Genomic DNA, 16,460 nt, shown 5'->3' on the forward strand with positions numbered 1-16,460 from the left:
AGCAGAAATAAAAACAAGGAAATGTCCGCTGTAACTGCGTCACTCTGCTCGACTTTGCTGTTTGTCGGTGTCTTCGTGGTTGTCTCTGCAGGTGAGGTTTATAAAGAGGATGAGATAAAGAGGAATAAACATCAGTCTGGTTTACATGTTACTTCCCAAACATGTAGTTTCATATTGAATCAGACAATCATATTGTCTGTTTGTTTGTGATGGCATCACGAGGTTTGGTGGTGTCTGTGGATTTACCCGCTTGTTCAGCAGTGCAGTTTCCAGCACAGAGACAAAGAAGTGTAATGTGTGTGTCAGTGTGATGTGTTGTAGTGTCAGGAGTCAGTATACAGCTACAAAGCTTTTTGTTCAGTGTATACAAACAGCTGTAGCTCCATAAAGGCAGCATGCAGAGACTCACAGTGTCTTATAATGAGAGGCTGCTTTCTCTCACACATTATGTTCACTTATTATCAGCACATGTTTCTGTTCCGTGAAGCTGCAGGAAATGTGGAGTCTTTCCAGAAAGATTTAATGCTTAAAGCATTTCTGAGAACTCCAGTGCACCAAACACTTATTACAACAGTCTCTTGTTAAAATTAGCTCCTTATTTATTGTAGGTAAGTAACAAAGAGAAAAACTCTTCCATTAGAACATACTTGTAAAGCACTTTCATTGAAAAATGAGGTTTGACACAAGTGAACTTCACTCCGATTGGCTGCTTTAGAGCTGAGTTGTTGTATTTTTATCTTTAACCTCTCTGTTCTTTATTCTTTCAGATCAGAAAATCATCACAGCTGAGTCTGGACAGGACGTCACTTTGCCATGTCGAGCTCCAAACAGCAACATCATTATTGTTCTAGAGTGGAGCAGAGCTGACCTGGGAGAGAAATATGTTCTTCTGTTCCAGGATGAGCGTTTCTATCCAGATCAACAGCATCCATCTTTTAGGAACCGGGTGGATCTGCAGGACAGACAGATGAAGGATGGAGACGTGTCTTTGATTCTGAAGAAAGTGACGATTAATGATACTGGAACATATGAGTGTCGTGTCTTTATGAGAGAAAGACACCACAGGAAGAGAGGTCATCTGAAGACCGACCCCATCAGCATCATTGACCTGAGTGTTGTTCCTCCAGGTGAGTGAGTAGAGTTGAGTGTGTGTGTGATCAGAGGTGAAGCTGCTTCCTGGTTGTTGATGTTTGTTTCTAAAGATGTTGTTGATGAGACTTTGTAGAAAGCAGCTGGTCTGAGTGATGTGATCAGAGTGCAGTAGATAATGTCTGACAGCAGTTTGAAGAGGAAATGGATTCTGTTCTGTTCTTCACTCTTTCTTTGTGAATGTAGGTGAAATTTAACTGTTAGAAAGCAAACAGTGTTTATCTCTAAAAAAGAAAATTAGCCTTGATTACACGTTGATATCGCCCAAAGTAATCATTACTACCTTTACCACCCTAATAATGACATATTTATTTGTCATAGTCCTACAGTTTATTTACATCACTCTTATGCGACTTCCTTAAGAGACATCAAAAGTGTGGAGTTTTAACCAGTGGCTGAAAAACAAATGTTTCAGCTTTATTTGAACCTTAAACATAACTTCATGTAGTCAAGTTTTAAGTCAGGTTCAACTGTTTACTGAAAATATCAACAGACTCAGACATTTAGAACAATCACTCATCACCTACCTGACAGCTGACACCTCACACCTGTTTCTCACCTGCAGGTCGACCAGAGGATGGATCTGTTGGACTGATTGTTCGTCTGTCAGTTTCTGCTGTGCTTCTTGTTGCTGCTGTTGTTGGTTTTTTGATCTACAGAAAACATAAACAGCAGACTCAGGGTTCATACTAGCCTCCTGAGTAACTGCAGCATATTTGAAATGTCTTTAGTGTTTTTGATGATGATGATGTTTGGTAAGAGAAGCCTGCATCACTATGGTAAAATGCAAAATGGAGTTCAATTGCCCAATATCCAAATAAAAAAGTAGCAGGTTCAGAACCAGGACCTGCTGATCTGTCAGCCTGAGACTAAACTGTAAGTGATGACTTCTAACTTTTTTTGTTTTTTTAATTCAGTAGGTCAATAACATAAGATGATATATATCATATGTTTAAAGTGTTAAAGCCTACACTCTTTTACTAAGTTTGTGAATATATTTGGCCTTCGGTATTTTGTAAATAATAATACTTGAGAGTCTATATTTGGTGTCATCAAAGCAAATCCATGACTAATACTTGTCAACTGCATGTTTTCATGTCCTGGTATGATTTTACTGTCCCGGCAGTGTTATTGGGATCACTGTCATGCTGAAAAATGTATCTGCTGCCCATCAGACTCTTTCTAGATGGTATTACACAGGGGATCAAAATCCATTGATACTTTTCTGTGTTCATATCTACATCAGCTCTAACAAGTTCTCCAACACCATTGAAATGCAACTTCAAACCATGACAAAGCCTCGACTGCAGCCCTTAATGAGATACGTTTTTAGCTGATACCTTATTTACAATCACATTGTTGTTGCAAAAATATGTATGTTAAAGTATGTTATGCACTGGCAAAGTGTGTCAGTTGTCTAAGTTGTCTGTAGGCACAGAACTGGTTCATCCCTTGAGTAAGAATTGGGGTTTTTTTATATTATTTTTTTATGGTTAAATATTTCATCAGTCAATGTTAAGTGTCCTAAAGATCACAAACAAGATTCCCTGTGTAAACTGGACTGGACTGAAAGTTATTAGAAACCTTTCATAACAAACAAACCAATGCAGAGATCCACAGTTACAGATAATTACAGACACTCAACCAAGTACAGAAACACTGTGTCATAATCTGGCTGTTAATAATCTGCCTGATAATGTTCAGGATCCGTTTAGCAGCTATTTCTGAGTAAACTTTGTGGTAGATATTATGAAACCAAAGAGAAATCTTTTCCAAGTAGCTACAGAGGGAGATCTGTCCTCTCTCTGATCTGTGAAGCTTTGACGTTTCCTTCCATTTACGAAACTCTTACGTCTGTTACTTCAGTTTAAACATTGCAAGACTTGTTCATATATTGCTGTTTATGTATTTTTTAAATTTCTGTTTATTTGTTTATTGTTAATAAAACTTTGCAAACATTGGTAATAGTTTTGTTTATTAAATGCTTATGTTGCTGTGAAATATGTTCTGACTTGTTGAACTCATGTTTGCACATTTTATGAGCCGGAATTAGTCCTGGGAAACACACACACACAATCTGCTTCGAAGCTGTGAATAAACTGAAGTGATGAACCTCCTCTTGTAAAATTTCACTCTGAACTAGAGGTGAGTTCAAACTTCTTTAACATGGTGGAACCAAAAGAAAGTCAATATTAATAAATAATAATATAAATAATTATTACTCATGTTTGTGTTCAGACTTTAAACCAGAGCCAGACATGGTCTACTCTTCACTGAAGTAGTCCACCAGTCCAACCACTGACGTCGCTGCTTGTCTCTAACTGGTCCTCCCAGCACCTCAGACAAGAGGACATCCCCATGTTCAAAATATTTTTTATATATTTTATTTCTTGTTCTCACCCATTTAGAGTCATATTATTAAAAACATAATCATTTGATTCTTACTGACTTGTGCTGACATGGTTATGCCAGATTAATAAAGTTTTGTTCTCATTTCTTCTCCTCGTGTGGTTCTGTGGGTTTCACAGAGGTGCAGATGGAAAATTGGACTTCTTTTGGTTTGGTGGTGGATAACTGAAACATGCCTCACTTTACTCAGAAAACAAAGAATAAGCATCAAACACAACAAAAGCAAAATTCAGTGAATATAAAGTGCACGGAAAAGTTTTAGTGCTGAGAGTGAATTCTGAGCTCACCTATAAAAAGACCAGCAACATTCATGGAAAAGTGGTATATTTTATTTATTATTCTTTCAGTTACTGCTTTAAATCCAGTAGTTCGATATGAGAACAGAGAGCTGAAGAGTTTCAGTGTCTGATAAACTAAAAACTCATTAACATATGACTGGTTCATATCTTGTGAACCAGTACAGAGTCCCACCTTTTGAGTTAAATTGCTTTCAAGCTTGAAACAACAATGTAACATAAGTCAAATCTGATGCCACCTACTGGTAAAACTGAGTGTTGCAGCCGAGCAGCTGTTCATAAATGACACTTGCTTAACCTCTAAAGCTACACTAGCTGACGATCAAACCGACATGGGGTAGAAGTTGATATTACTGATAAAAAATGTACAAATGAAAACCAAGTAATATTTTGAATATAATAATGAATAATCTGTTTTGCGCAGGAATAAATAACTAGTTAATGTTCCAACTCAGTGGAGGGTATCTTCCTCTCTCTTGTGCTCACATTTCACAAAAAAATATTAACATAAATTTATTACCTACATAGAGGGGACCACTGGCATTTCTTTCTCTCTTTTCTTTCTCCTCGCTGTGTTTTTCGCTTACAGTTTCACAGTTTTTAGCCAAAAAGTGAAATTCTGTAGAGCTGATACCTGAGCTGAAACCTGTCTGATTACTAATAACAGATGGTTTGAAAAGTGATGCACATAATTAAGACAATGTTTGTGATTCCAGTGAGTTTGCAACTCCCTCGCATTTACAAAGGAAGGCCAGTTTTCATGCTCTCCCCATGTTTCCGTGAGTTCTCTATGGGTACTCTGGTTTCCCCCTTCACCCAAATACATGTGGTTAGTAGGGTTAGGTTAACTGGTGGTTCTAAATTAAATGTGAATGGTTGTCTGTCTCTGTGTTAGCTCTTTGACAGACTGGTTAGCTATCCAGGGTGTAACTACCCCTCTCCAGGTAACTGTGATAAGGATAAGTGGAAGAGAATGGAGGAATGGCTTGAAAACTGAACATGATGAATCTAATCCTAGGATTTCCTTACTGGGATAATTGTGCATACATCAAGACATTCAGTTCCTGGTTTTGCTGCTCACGTTAAAACTCAATTGTTTTAATGTCCACTTCCAAATCTATCTTCTTGCTCCCCCACACAAACAATAGCTGTGTCTCCTTTAAGGATATCTGAACCCTGCACATAGTTTCTCAAGGCCTCCCTTCAATTATCACATGCAATGACTAGATTTATCTAAATCTTCCCTTCTTCACACAATTGTTCTGGACAGGCCTTCCAGGCTGAAATGTGGTTCTGGCAACATATCCTTGCCATTTCAAATGTCATCATGATGATCAACCGTTGATGGCATTTAGCTCCAGACCCATCTGCTAGTCTGCTAGTTAATCATGGTGGAAGGTGGTTCTCCTCTAATCAGTCTTCCAAATTAACCCAGTTCCTCAAAACTGCTTAACTTCACCTAAGTTAATTTCTCAGATTTACACACTAGTTATTGCTACCTTACTCAAGTGAAATAAACTAACCAGCCAGAAAATTCCCATTTCTATCTTCTACTTCAAGATAAACATACCCTTGAGACCTTTTAATTTAACCATTAGACCCCGGGTCGCAGGGGCAGCAGCCTAAGTAGAGAAGCCCAGTCCTCCCTCTCCCCAGCCACCTCCTCTAGCTTGTCCAGGGTAACACCAAGGCATTCCCAGGCCAGCCGAGAGATTAATAACAAGTATGATTCAATGCAGAGAGGTCTATTAACACATAGTGAGTGAGAAAGGTGACTGAAGAAGAAACACAGGAAATCCCCCAGCAGCCTACACCTATTGCAGCATAATTAAGGGAGGATTCAGGGTCACCTGGTCCAGCCCTAATTATATGCTTTAGCAAAAAGCAAAGTTTGAAGCCTAATCTTAAAAGTAGAGAGAATTGCAACTGCAAGCTGGTTCCACAGAAGACGGGGCTGTTCTTTTTTTCCAGTGTACTGTCATGCCTCTGGGTTTGGGGGGTGGGGGGTTGTCTGTGTGTCGCATTGATTTACCCTTCCATTTGTTTTGTATCTTTCCACCAGCCATAGTAAACTGGTCCACTATTCTCTACTCCGTACGGTTGCCAGCACAGACTGTGATGTGTATGGTTCAATGCAGAGATGTCTATCAACACATAGTGAGTGAGAAAGGAGACTGAACTCCACAGTCACAGAGTCCACAGACTATTTCATGATGACGCTGACCACATATTTGATTAAAGATCATCTGTATCTTTTCTTTTTTATTGTTTTTTTTTTATATTTTATTTTTGCTTTTACAAATGAACACAACATGCTTATACAAATTCAATTGTATATATATTGGAAGGTATAAGATTAAGATCAATTAATTTTCAAGAATTTTAGATATGGCTGCCAAATCATGCAAAAACGTGCCATTTTTCCTTTCCTGTCAAATCTTATCCGTTAAGCCACCTCTTAAAACATGGGGCCGAAGGGGATGCCACTCCAAAGGAATGAGTTTCTTTACAGCAAGTATACCCAGTGTAATTATCTGTTTTTGTGAACAGCAGAAGGATTCGATTGAGGCAGTATAGCCAGTGTACAATCAAGTGGTACTTTTTTTTCCTAAATTAGTTTGAAAACCATGCAAAAATCTGGCGCCATAAAAGCATTTAAGACTGGGCAGTGCCAAAATAGACGAGCAAGGGAACCTTCATCAGCGTTACATCTATCATATAGGGGTACAGAGTTATAAATCCGGTTAAGTTTGAGTTTAAAAAAATGTAGTCTGTGAATGACTTTAAACTGGATTTGTTTGTATCTGGCATTTATTGAGCCCTCCTGAATGCTGGACAAGCAGTTTAACCATTGTTATTGGCATTCTTACTGAGAGAATGAGAGGGATTTCCTGATTTGACTTAATAACTTTAGAGAGTGTTTAACAAAAAATTACAACTGATCCATTTGTTAGAAGAGTTGGTGTTAGAAAACAATAATGAGGTTTTAGATACTGTTGCTGACTCTACCTGAAGCCACAGTGGGAGATTATCTTATCGGTGGTCGGTAGACCCCAATGCCAGTGTAATAGAGCTCTTGAGTTTGCAGTCCAGTAATAATGTCTAAACACAGGGAGACCCAACCCCCCAATGGAAGAACTTTTTTGAAGATGAGCTTTGGATATCTGAGGGGATTTTCTTGCCCAGATAAATGAATTAATGAGTCAAGCTGCTTAAAAAATTTAAGTGGCAAGTAAATAGGGAGGTTTTGAAAAAGGTATAGAAATCGTGGCAGAGACACCATTCTAACTGCATTTATTTCTGGTGTATAATTTTTGAAATGTGTTTGTTTAATCTTGTAGCTAAGACTCTGGTTATAATTTTATGATCACATTTTAATAGAGCTATAATTTGCTGGGTCACCTTCCTTCTTTATAGTTTTATGAAGCAATTAGATATTTGCATCATAAAGTGAAGTTGGTAACCTTTTATTTTTAACGGAGTCATTTACCATCCTAAGCATGAGAGGACTAATTTTGTTTTCAAAGGTTTTATAGAATTCATTACCTTTTTTTTTTACCTTTTATTGTTTATTTTATTTTTTCTTTTCACTTGCTAGATACGGGAAAGACTTGACTGGGGAAAAGAAAGAGGGAAAAAAACAGCGGAGAATAGGGACGGGGATAAAGGGCAAAAACCAAAAAACAACAAAATAAGCAGAAAAAAAAATACATATATCAATCACCTGGATCACCTGTTGAGAAAGAAAGAAGAAAAAAGAGCAATAGAATAAACAACATCATTACGATGATCTATGGGAATATAACAGTAAATGCTAAATGTTAAACATTATTGTGCAGCACGTAAGATCGACAGCGCACAGTGTGCTTTAAGGTAGGAGCCAAAAAGGGTGTAGTTTGTGTGTGTGAGCACCCGTGTGTACACCTGTGAGCATGAGCACGCTTGTTTTTAAAAGGTTCCTTCATGTAATGATCTGCTAGAGGGTGTGGGGAGCCACAGCCCCGTCCACCAGGGCATGAAGCAGGTATGGAGGAGATCAAAACTCCAGACATGCCTCAAGACCTGTGGTGAACAGCTGGCTCCCATCTTTACGCGCATCTTCAACAGATCCCTGGAGCTGTGTGAAGTTCCATTCTGCTTCAAACACTCCACCATCATCCCTGTTCCCAGGAAACCCACCAGCACAGGACTGAATGACTACAGACCTGTCGCCTTGACGTCTGTGGTCATGAAATCCTTCGAACGACTGGTGTTAGCCCATCTGAAGGACATTACAGGCCACCAGCTGGACCCTCTGCAGTTTGCCTACCGGGCAAACAGGTCTGTGGATGATGCAGTGAATATGGGGCTGCATTACATCCTGCAACACCTCGACCGCCCGGGAACTTATGCCAGGATCCTGTTTGTGGACTTTAGTTCAGCTTTTAATACCATTGTGCCTGAACTTCTCTCTTCCAAACTCTCCCAGCTCAGCATGTCACCAGCTACCTGTCAGTGGATCACCAGCTTCCTGACAGACAGAAAGCAACAAGTGAGGCTGGGGGAGATCACCTCTGAAACTCGGTCCCTCAGTATTGGTGCCCCTCAAGGATGTGTCCTCTCACCACTACTGTTCTCCCTCTACACTAATGACTGCACCTCCAAGAACTCGGCTGTTAAACTCCTAAAGTTTGCAGATGACACCACTGTCATTGGCCTCATTCAGGATGGTGATGAGTCTGTATACCGGCAGGAAGTTGAGCGGCTGGTACTCTGGTGCAGTCAGCACAATCTGGAGCTGAACACTCTTAAAACCGTAGAGATGACAGTGGACTTCAGGAGACATCCCTCAACACTGCTCCCCCTTACCATATCAGACAGCCCTGTATCCACTGTGAAGATCTTCAAGTTCCTGGGTACCACCATCTCCCAGGTCCTCAAAAAGACCCAGCAGAGGATGTACTTCCTGAGACAACTGGGGACGTTCAGTCTTCCACAGGAGCTGCTAATCCAGTTCTACACTGCGGTCATTGAGTCTGTCCTGTGCTCCTCCATCACAGTCTGGTATGGTGCAGCCATTAAAAAGGACAGGAGCAGACTGCTGCGGACTGTACGGGCAGCAGAAAGGATCATCGGCACCCTCTGCCCTCCATCCAGGATCTGTACCTCTCAAGAACCAGGAGACGGGCAGGGAAAATCATTATAGACCCCTCACACCCTGGACACAGACTTTTTGATCTGCTGCCCTCTGGCAGACGGTACAGAAGCCTGCAGTCCAGGACCACCCGACACAGGAACAGTTTCTTTCCCCTCGCCATCTCCCTTCTAAACAGTTGAACTGTCATACTGCTCCCACTGCCAGACTGCAACTGCACCTTATGTACATTCTGTAGTATTCATTCCACCTCATTTCATTTCTGTATTTTTATGCATATAAGTTTAGATTAGTTATTTATAGTTGGTTTACACAGCTTTGTGTATGTATGTGTATGCATGTGTAATGTATATATAGACACGTGTGTGTGTGTGTGTGTGTGTGTGTGTGTGTGATTTACATTGCTGTGCTTGAGAGCCACCATCTTTTTTTTTTTTTTTTTTTTTTTTTTTAAACCTGTCCTGTTTGGTTCTTTTGCCATCAGAATTATTGTCTAAAGGCGAAGAAAGATGCCCAACGGATTTACTTTACCAAATGGACCATCCCAGCCTTGCCGTAATGGTCCATTTGATTTACCTTTTATTGTTTATTTTATTTTATTTTATTATTTTTTTTTTTTACTTGCTAGATACGGGACAGGGGAAAAGAAAAGGGAGAAAGAAAGAGGGGGGAAAAAACAAAACAAACAAAAAAAAAAACAGCGGAGAAGAGGGACGGGGATAAAGGGCAAAAAACAAAAACCAACAAAATAAGCAGACAAAAAATACATATATCGATCACCTGGATCACCTGTTGAGAAAGAAAAAAGAAAACAAGCAGAAGAAAACGAGAGTAATAGAATAAACAGGCCCCAGGCCGAGAGGCCGAGGGCACCCCACCCCCGAAGTGGCCCGAGCGAGCCCCAGGTTCCAGGCCCCGATAAGCAGCCACCAAGGAGTGAGCCGGTGTGTACCCGGACGCCCACCCCCGGACACAAAGAACCACCAACGCATCGATGTCTGAGGGCGTCTGCCACCGGCAGGGGAAGTGGTGGGGGGAGATAGGCCTCCAAACCTTGGAGGGCCTGAGATGTCCCCAGAGAGGTGGCGTCTGATACCCAACCTGACATATAGACACAGACATACAGGCACACTCAAATACAAACATCCATTCCCACCCTCATGTTCTCATAGGCAATTACTCCACACTCAACCAACGTGGAGACAGACATAAAGAGACGCTGTACACACAATCACACTCCCCAAGCGTACTCTAAGAACCGGGTCTAGGTACCCTTGCCCCTGGAGGGGGAAACTGTACCCAGACCCAGGTGGTGTTACCCTTTTCCCTGCAGTGGGGAGAAGCAGACTGCCCCGACTCCGCAGCAGCAGGGAGGCCCCACACCCCAGACCCCAGTCGGACGGCCAACTCCTCCTCCTAGCCCCCCCGCTCCAGCAGGCCGCAGAGACCGGGGGTGTGAGAAGACTCCAAACCTCCCTCTACCCGCTCATATGTAGTGTTGATGTATATGTGTTCTAAGGTGCAATTAAAACCCAGGAGGGCATGGAGCTACCTGCCAGGGAGCAGCAGGTAAGCGCATAGCCCCTCCTGATAGCCCTCAATGTCTACGTGTATTTAAAATTGAGAGGTGGGCAACGACGCCAGGGGTGAGGTGTACACCCTGATGGTAATTTGGAGTCCGTGTTGTGAGCCCACCCCCAAGATCCTATATGTATGTGTTATGAGAGTGTGAGTAATGTGAATGTCTAAGTTGTGAGATAAAATTGAGGCAGAGGCAACCAGAAGGGGACAGAGGGGGGGGATGCCTCCTCTGCACCCTGGTGACACACCCCTACCCCAAGGCCCTGTATGTGTGGGTGATTGTGGTGGAGCGGGAAGAGGGAGGCAGCTGGAGATGGGGAGGGAAGAAAGGGAGGGGCAAGTGACCCCTCCCTGGGGCCAGCTCCCCCGCTGACCCCAGTAGGCACCCCCATGCTCTGCAACCCGCCAGGGAAAGGGGGCCCAGGCCCATCCGGACCAGGGCCCAGTGCAGCAGCGCCGCCCGGCCCCACAGAGCCCGGGACAGCCCACCCGACCCCACTGCAGAGAAAACTGCACCCACCCCATCATCCACTCATCTTCCAGACTACACAAGACAATAGACGCCCAGGCTGAGATCTTCCTCCACCTCTCCTATATCTCCCCCTCCTGCAGAGAGAATTCCTGAGGAGAGGAAAGCTCCTGCAAGATGTGACAACCTCCCCCACCAGTTGAAGAGTCCCCCAGGTGGCTCGATGCACTGGCGGCGCCCTGCGCCAGGACTGGGCCCCCATATACCCACCCGCCCACAACCCCAGCAACACACCAACCAGGACCCGAGCCCCCGAGGCCCGGCCAGGGCCCCAGCCCAGAGACGGAGCGCCCCCAGAACCTCACGCCCGTCCCGGACCCACCCAGGGGCAGCCAGGCTACCAGGTCAGTAACCCACGTCCGTCAGCACAGACCCTCCCCTAGCCCCGCTGCACGCAGCCACGAGGAAACCGTCACCTAAGAGCCAACAGAGCCCTTAATTGGCCATGACCGCTACCCCGGGTTGAGCCCCCCAAGGAAGATGCTCCTGGGGAACCCCCCGACGCCCTAAGCCTGTCCCTACCCCCACACCAATCACAACAGTAAAGGCGGACCAAACTATGACCCCCCACCCCCACTAGGTGATGGAGCTGATCAAAGGAGCCCAGAGCAATTGATCTGATGTGGTGGCAGAGGCTGTATCAAGACTAATGTAATCTAATAGATAATTTCTATACTGGTTAGAATTAAGATTATTTTTATTTTTCCAGTTCATGAGGACTGTTTTCTTGGCTATGCATAGGGCAGTGAAAACCATGTGGGCTATATTCTTTTCTGAAGTGACATTATCTAAGCTGCCCAACAAACACACTAAAGGAGAAGTTGGAATGTTACATTTCAGACACTTCGATAAGTCTTCACATATCTCACGCCAAAACTTCTGAACTGGTGGACAGAACCAAAGAGCGTGGATATAATTGTCCAGTGAATTGGTTTGGCAGTGTGAGCAGTTGTTGGTAGACGTAAAGCCCATCTTGAACATCCGATGACCTGTATAGTGCACTCTATGTAGTATTTTGTATTGAATTAATTGAAGACTGGGATTTCTAATTAGATGAAAGGTTTTTAAGCAAATCTGAGACCAGAAGTTTTGGTCTAAGTTAACTGATAAATCCGCTTCCCATTTTGCAATAGGAAGTGATATTGATTCATCTATTTTAGAAAGCATTCTGTATATTTTGGATAGTAATTTGGGGGTTTTAAGAGTAAGAAATTGAACCACACTTGGTGGTGTTTGTAGTTCAACTTGACCCGGTTTAAATTTCTTTTTTACTATGGATTTAATTTGTTGATATTCTAAAAATCTTTTCTTGTTGATCCCATATTGTGTAACTAGTCTGTCAAATGAAATAAATTCTGTTCCTTCTAGTATATGTTCTAAATATTTGATTCCTTTACCACTCCAATCTGAAAAGTTTATCATATTATTGTTTTGTAATATGTCAGGGTTGTTCCAGATAGGTGTACGTTTGCATGGGATTAATGAAGACTCTGTCAACTTCAGAAACTCCCACCATGCTGTCAGAGAGGAGCTAATGTTGACGCTTTTGAAGCATTCATGTCGTTGAATGTTTGAGCTGATAAATGGTAGATCTGAAATCTCTAGATTATTGCAAAGTGCTTGTTCTACATCTAGCCAAGGTTCATCTAAGAGGGTATGTTTTAGCCATCCTGAGATAAATTGGAGCCTGTTGGCTAAGAAGTAGTGCTGAAAGTTAGGTAGTTCTAATCCTCCTTTATCCTTGGTCTTTTGTAGTGTTTTTAAGCTTATACGTGGGGGCTTATTTTTCCAAAGGAATTTGGACATATATGAATCTAGAGATCTGAACCAATCTTGTGGCGGTTTAGTTGGGATCATTGAGAATAAATAATTTATTTTTGGTAAGACCATCATTTTTATGGCGGCAACCCTTCCCATGAGTGATATGGGTAGACATTTCCACCTAGCCAGATCGCCTTCTACTTTCTTTAAAAGTGGGATATAGTTTAATTTAGTTAGATCTGCAAGCTTGGGAGAAACATTAATACCTAAATATTTTATATTTCCCGATTGCAGTGGAGTAGAAGAGGAATTATGGAAGGAGCAATTAATCGGAAGGACTGTAGATTTTGACCAGTTAATTGAGTAATCTGATATTCTTGCAAAAGAGTTTATCAATTCAATCACCCCAGAGATATTGGTTTGTGAATTTTGGAGAAAGAGTAGCACATCATCCGCATAAAGGCTGATTTTATGTTCCACGTTCTTGCATTTTATGCCCTTAATTACTGAATTCTGTCTAATTGCTGCTGCTAGTGGTTCAATAAAAATTGCAAACAGTGAAGGGGAGAGTGGGCATCCCTGCCTGGTGCCCCTCAGGAGACAGAAGCTGGAGGATGTCTGGTCATTTGTTCTGACACAAGCTGTTGGGGAATTATATAATATTTTTAACCAGCTGATGAAAGAAGATCCAAAACCAAATTTGTGTAAAGTTGCAAATAGAAATTTCCAGTTAACTCTGTCAAACGCTTTTTCTGCATCTAAAGAAAATATTGTAGTTTCGATGTTTTTACTGTATGAGTAGTCTATCAAATTAATTAATATAATTAATTAATTATATCTATGTGTATTTGTTGATGAGTGCCTACCTTTTATGAAACCAGTTTGGTCAGGATGAATTAAGAGGGGGGTTATTTTCTCTAGTCTCTTTGAGAGAGCTTTGCAGATTATTTTAAGGTCTACTTTTATAAGGGACATAGCTGGAATGGCCATCGGGCATACCGGGCATTTGCCCGGTGGGCCGCTGGCGATTTTTTGTTTTTATGGGCCGATGGATGTTTTTTTTTTATTTTTAGGAAGGGTATATATAATGAAAGGTGTTGGATTGGCCAATTGGTCATGATCGACTCTGGGCTGGACCAATTACAGCCGAGGAGGCCGGATGCACCCTCCCCCTTGTTTAGCAATCTTATAGACGAACTAAAGAAAATGGAGAACAAAAAAAGGAAAGGTGTTTATGAAAATATCACTAAATCTGTCATTTATTAATTTTAATATTAATTAATGATCATGTCTCACCTCTAGTGTTCTTGGTCTTAATTTAAGGTTTTTCCTATAGTGATTGACAGATCACGTGACTCTCGCGCATTGCATGCCGGGAACTCGAGGCAAAACAATCCAAGTACCGCATCAAATGCAAGCATTTGCAGCACCGCAAAACGTTCATTCTCCGGTTCCAATACCTTCTTGGTTTTTCTTTGCCGCACAAAAAAGGAATGTACAAAACGAAGGAGAACAATGCCGGTCCGTACAAAGACAGACTCGACGAAAAGGCAAAGAAAAGATACGAGGAAAAAATCAAAGGAGTGAAAGGGTCAGACCCTTACGAGCACACAGAGTGGACAAAAGACGTTAGCGTGCTGCCCAACTGTCACCATGCTCAGATTTATAATTATACAGTTCTTGGAGTGAGTGCATACACTCATGAAGTTTTTAGTAACTTCAGGTCACTGCAACAAGCCCAGGTACAGTTTACCGACGGATGGGTACAGGACCTTGAAATGCACCGTGTAGAACGAAAGACCATCGTAAAAACAAAGGTAAGTTTACCAGTCTCACAATTCGTCGTCATAAATACACATTCGTTAACCGTTTATTAATATAACCTTTAAACTCAACGGTAATTAATTAGTAGTGGAAATAATTTCTGGTACGCATTACAGAAATGTAGCAGTGACAATAATATTGTATGTTGTAATCGTACTGGGCAATTAGTGATACAAAACAACTGTTTTATCCTGTGAATAAAAGTATATGTTTTTGTCAATGTACCATGGTAATAACAGAAGCAAAACGCAATATTGTGTCAGGACAATTCACTATTTATGCACAATAAATAAAGGAGCATAGCACGACAATTTCTGTTCAGCGCCAGACTTGCTTGTAACCTATATCACCAATTATGTTAAGAAAACTGACGTATTAACTACTACAAAACACTGACCTTTGTGGGAATGCTTGGAGCAGACTAACATGTCAGCTGGAGTGTTCTGGGACGTTATATTTGGTATATCCAGACCATCCGTCGGCTCTTACTTCGGAAACATGGCTTAAAAAATTTCTCTTCAACGACATAATCCGATAAAAAAAAAAAAAAACGATCTCTTTGCCCGTCGGCTTCCCGTGGCTGTCATGCGACCGGCTATTGCAGTTAATAATACAACAGCTTCTTGCCATTTTTTGTGTTTCTTTTTATCGCTGTGTAACTGAGTTCAATTGAAAGCCTGCGTGCGCTAGTACCTCTTGCCTCAAGTTCCCATAATCCTTTGCGGTTTTACCCCTGAATGACGTCACATTTTCAATCTCTATCCTGGTGGGCCGGTCTCTAGTCAAAATGCCCGGGCCGATTTTTTGTCCCAGTCCAGCCCTGATAAGGGATATTGGACGATAGCTTGAGGGATATACAGGGTCTTTGCCTGGTTTTAGCAGGAGATTAATGTTTGCAGAATTCATATTTGATGGAAGTCTGCCCTTTTCTTTGATTACCGTTCTGTAAAAAACTGGTGCTAGAATCGTCCAGAATTCTTTGTAGAATTCTGCAGGAAAGCCGTCTGGAGTGGGAGCTTTATTATTGGGCGTACTTATCAGCGCTTCCTGGAGTTCACCTGATGTCAGTGGCGAATCCAGTGCCATTGCTTGAGTGTCTAATAATTTTGGAAGAGTTAGTCTAAAACTGATCAATTTCCTTTTTAGATGGGTTTATTTGTGGTGAATACAACATTTTATAGAAATCCCTGAAAATGTTGTTTATTTGTTTCGGTTCACATACTGTGTTCCCAGATGAATCTTGAACAGCACATAGAGTTGTTTTTTCTTTATTTATTTTTAGCAGGTTTGCTAGAAATTGACCGGATTTATTACCATGTTCATAATTTTGTAAGCGTAGTCTTTGTACTAAGAATTTTGTTTTTTTACCAATGATCTCATTTAATTCCAGTTGTGTTTTGCGTATTTTGTTCAATGTTTCTTGATCTTGGTGGGACGCGTAGGCTTCTTCTAGTGATTTGGTGGTTTTTTCTAATTCCTGAATATTTTTGTTTTCTTTTTTCTTTTTATGTGATGAGAAAGAGATTATTTTACCTCTCATCACAGCTTTCCCTGCTTCCCATAAAACAGAAGCTGATGTTCCGGGAGTGTCATCATAGTCTAAATATGAAGTCCACTCTTTTTTAAAATATTTTATAAAGTCTTCATCTTTAAGCAGCGATGTATTAAATCTCCAGTTTTTACTTGGCGTAGTATTATTCTTGTGCATTAGTGTTAAAGATACAGGAGCATGATCGCTGAAAGCTGCAGGGTGAATCTCAGTGTCTGAAGTGTCCCA

General features: G+C 41.5%; 1 protein-coding gene across 1 annotated transcript in view; it reads left to right on the forward strand.

The window, feature by feature from the left end:
- The first annotated feature begins 670 nt into the window (after window positions 1-670).
- LOC134623877 (uncharacterized) overlaps window positions 671-16,460 on the forward strand; it is a 73,800-nt gene continuing 58,010 nt past the window's right edge. Inside the window, exons 1-2 of the mRNA XM_063468885.1 lie at window positions 671-686; window positions 768-1,127. Coding sequence (XP_063324955.1) covers window positions 671-686; window positions 768-1,127 — 376 coding nt within the window. The remainder of the gene's footprint in view (window positions 687-767; window positions 1,128-16,460) is intronic.

Source organism: Pelmatolapia mariae, linkage group LG3_W, assembly GCF_036321145.2.
Source record: "Pelmatolapia mariae isolate MD_Pm_ZW linkage group LG3_W, Pm_UMD_F_2, whole genome shotgun sequence".
NCBI lineage: Eukaryota > Metazoa > Chordata > Actinopteri > Cichliformes > Cichlidae > Pelmatolapia > Pelmatolapia mariae.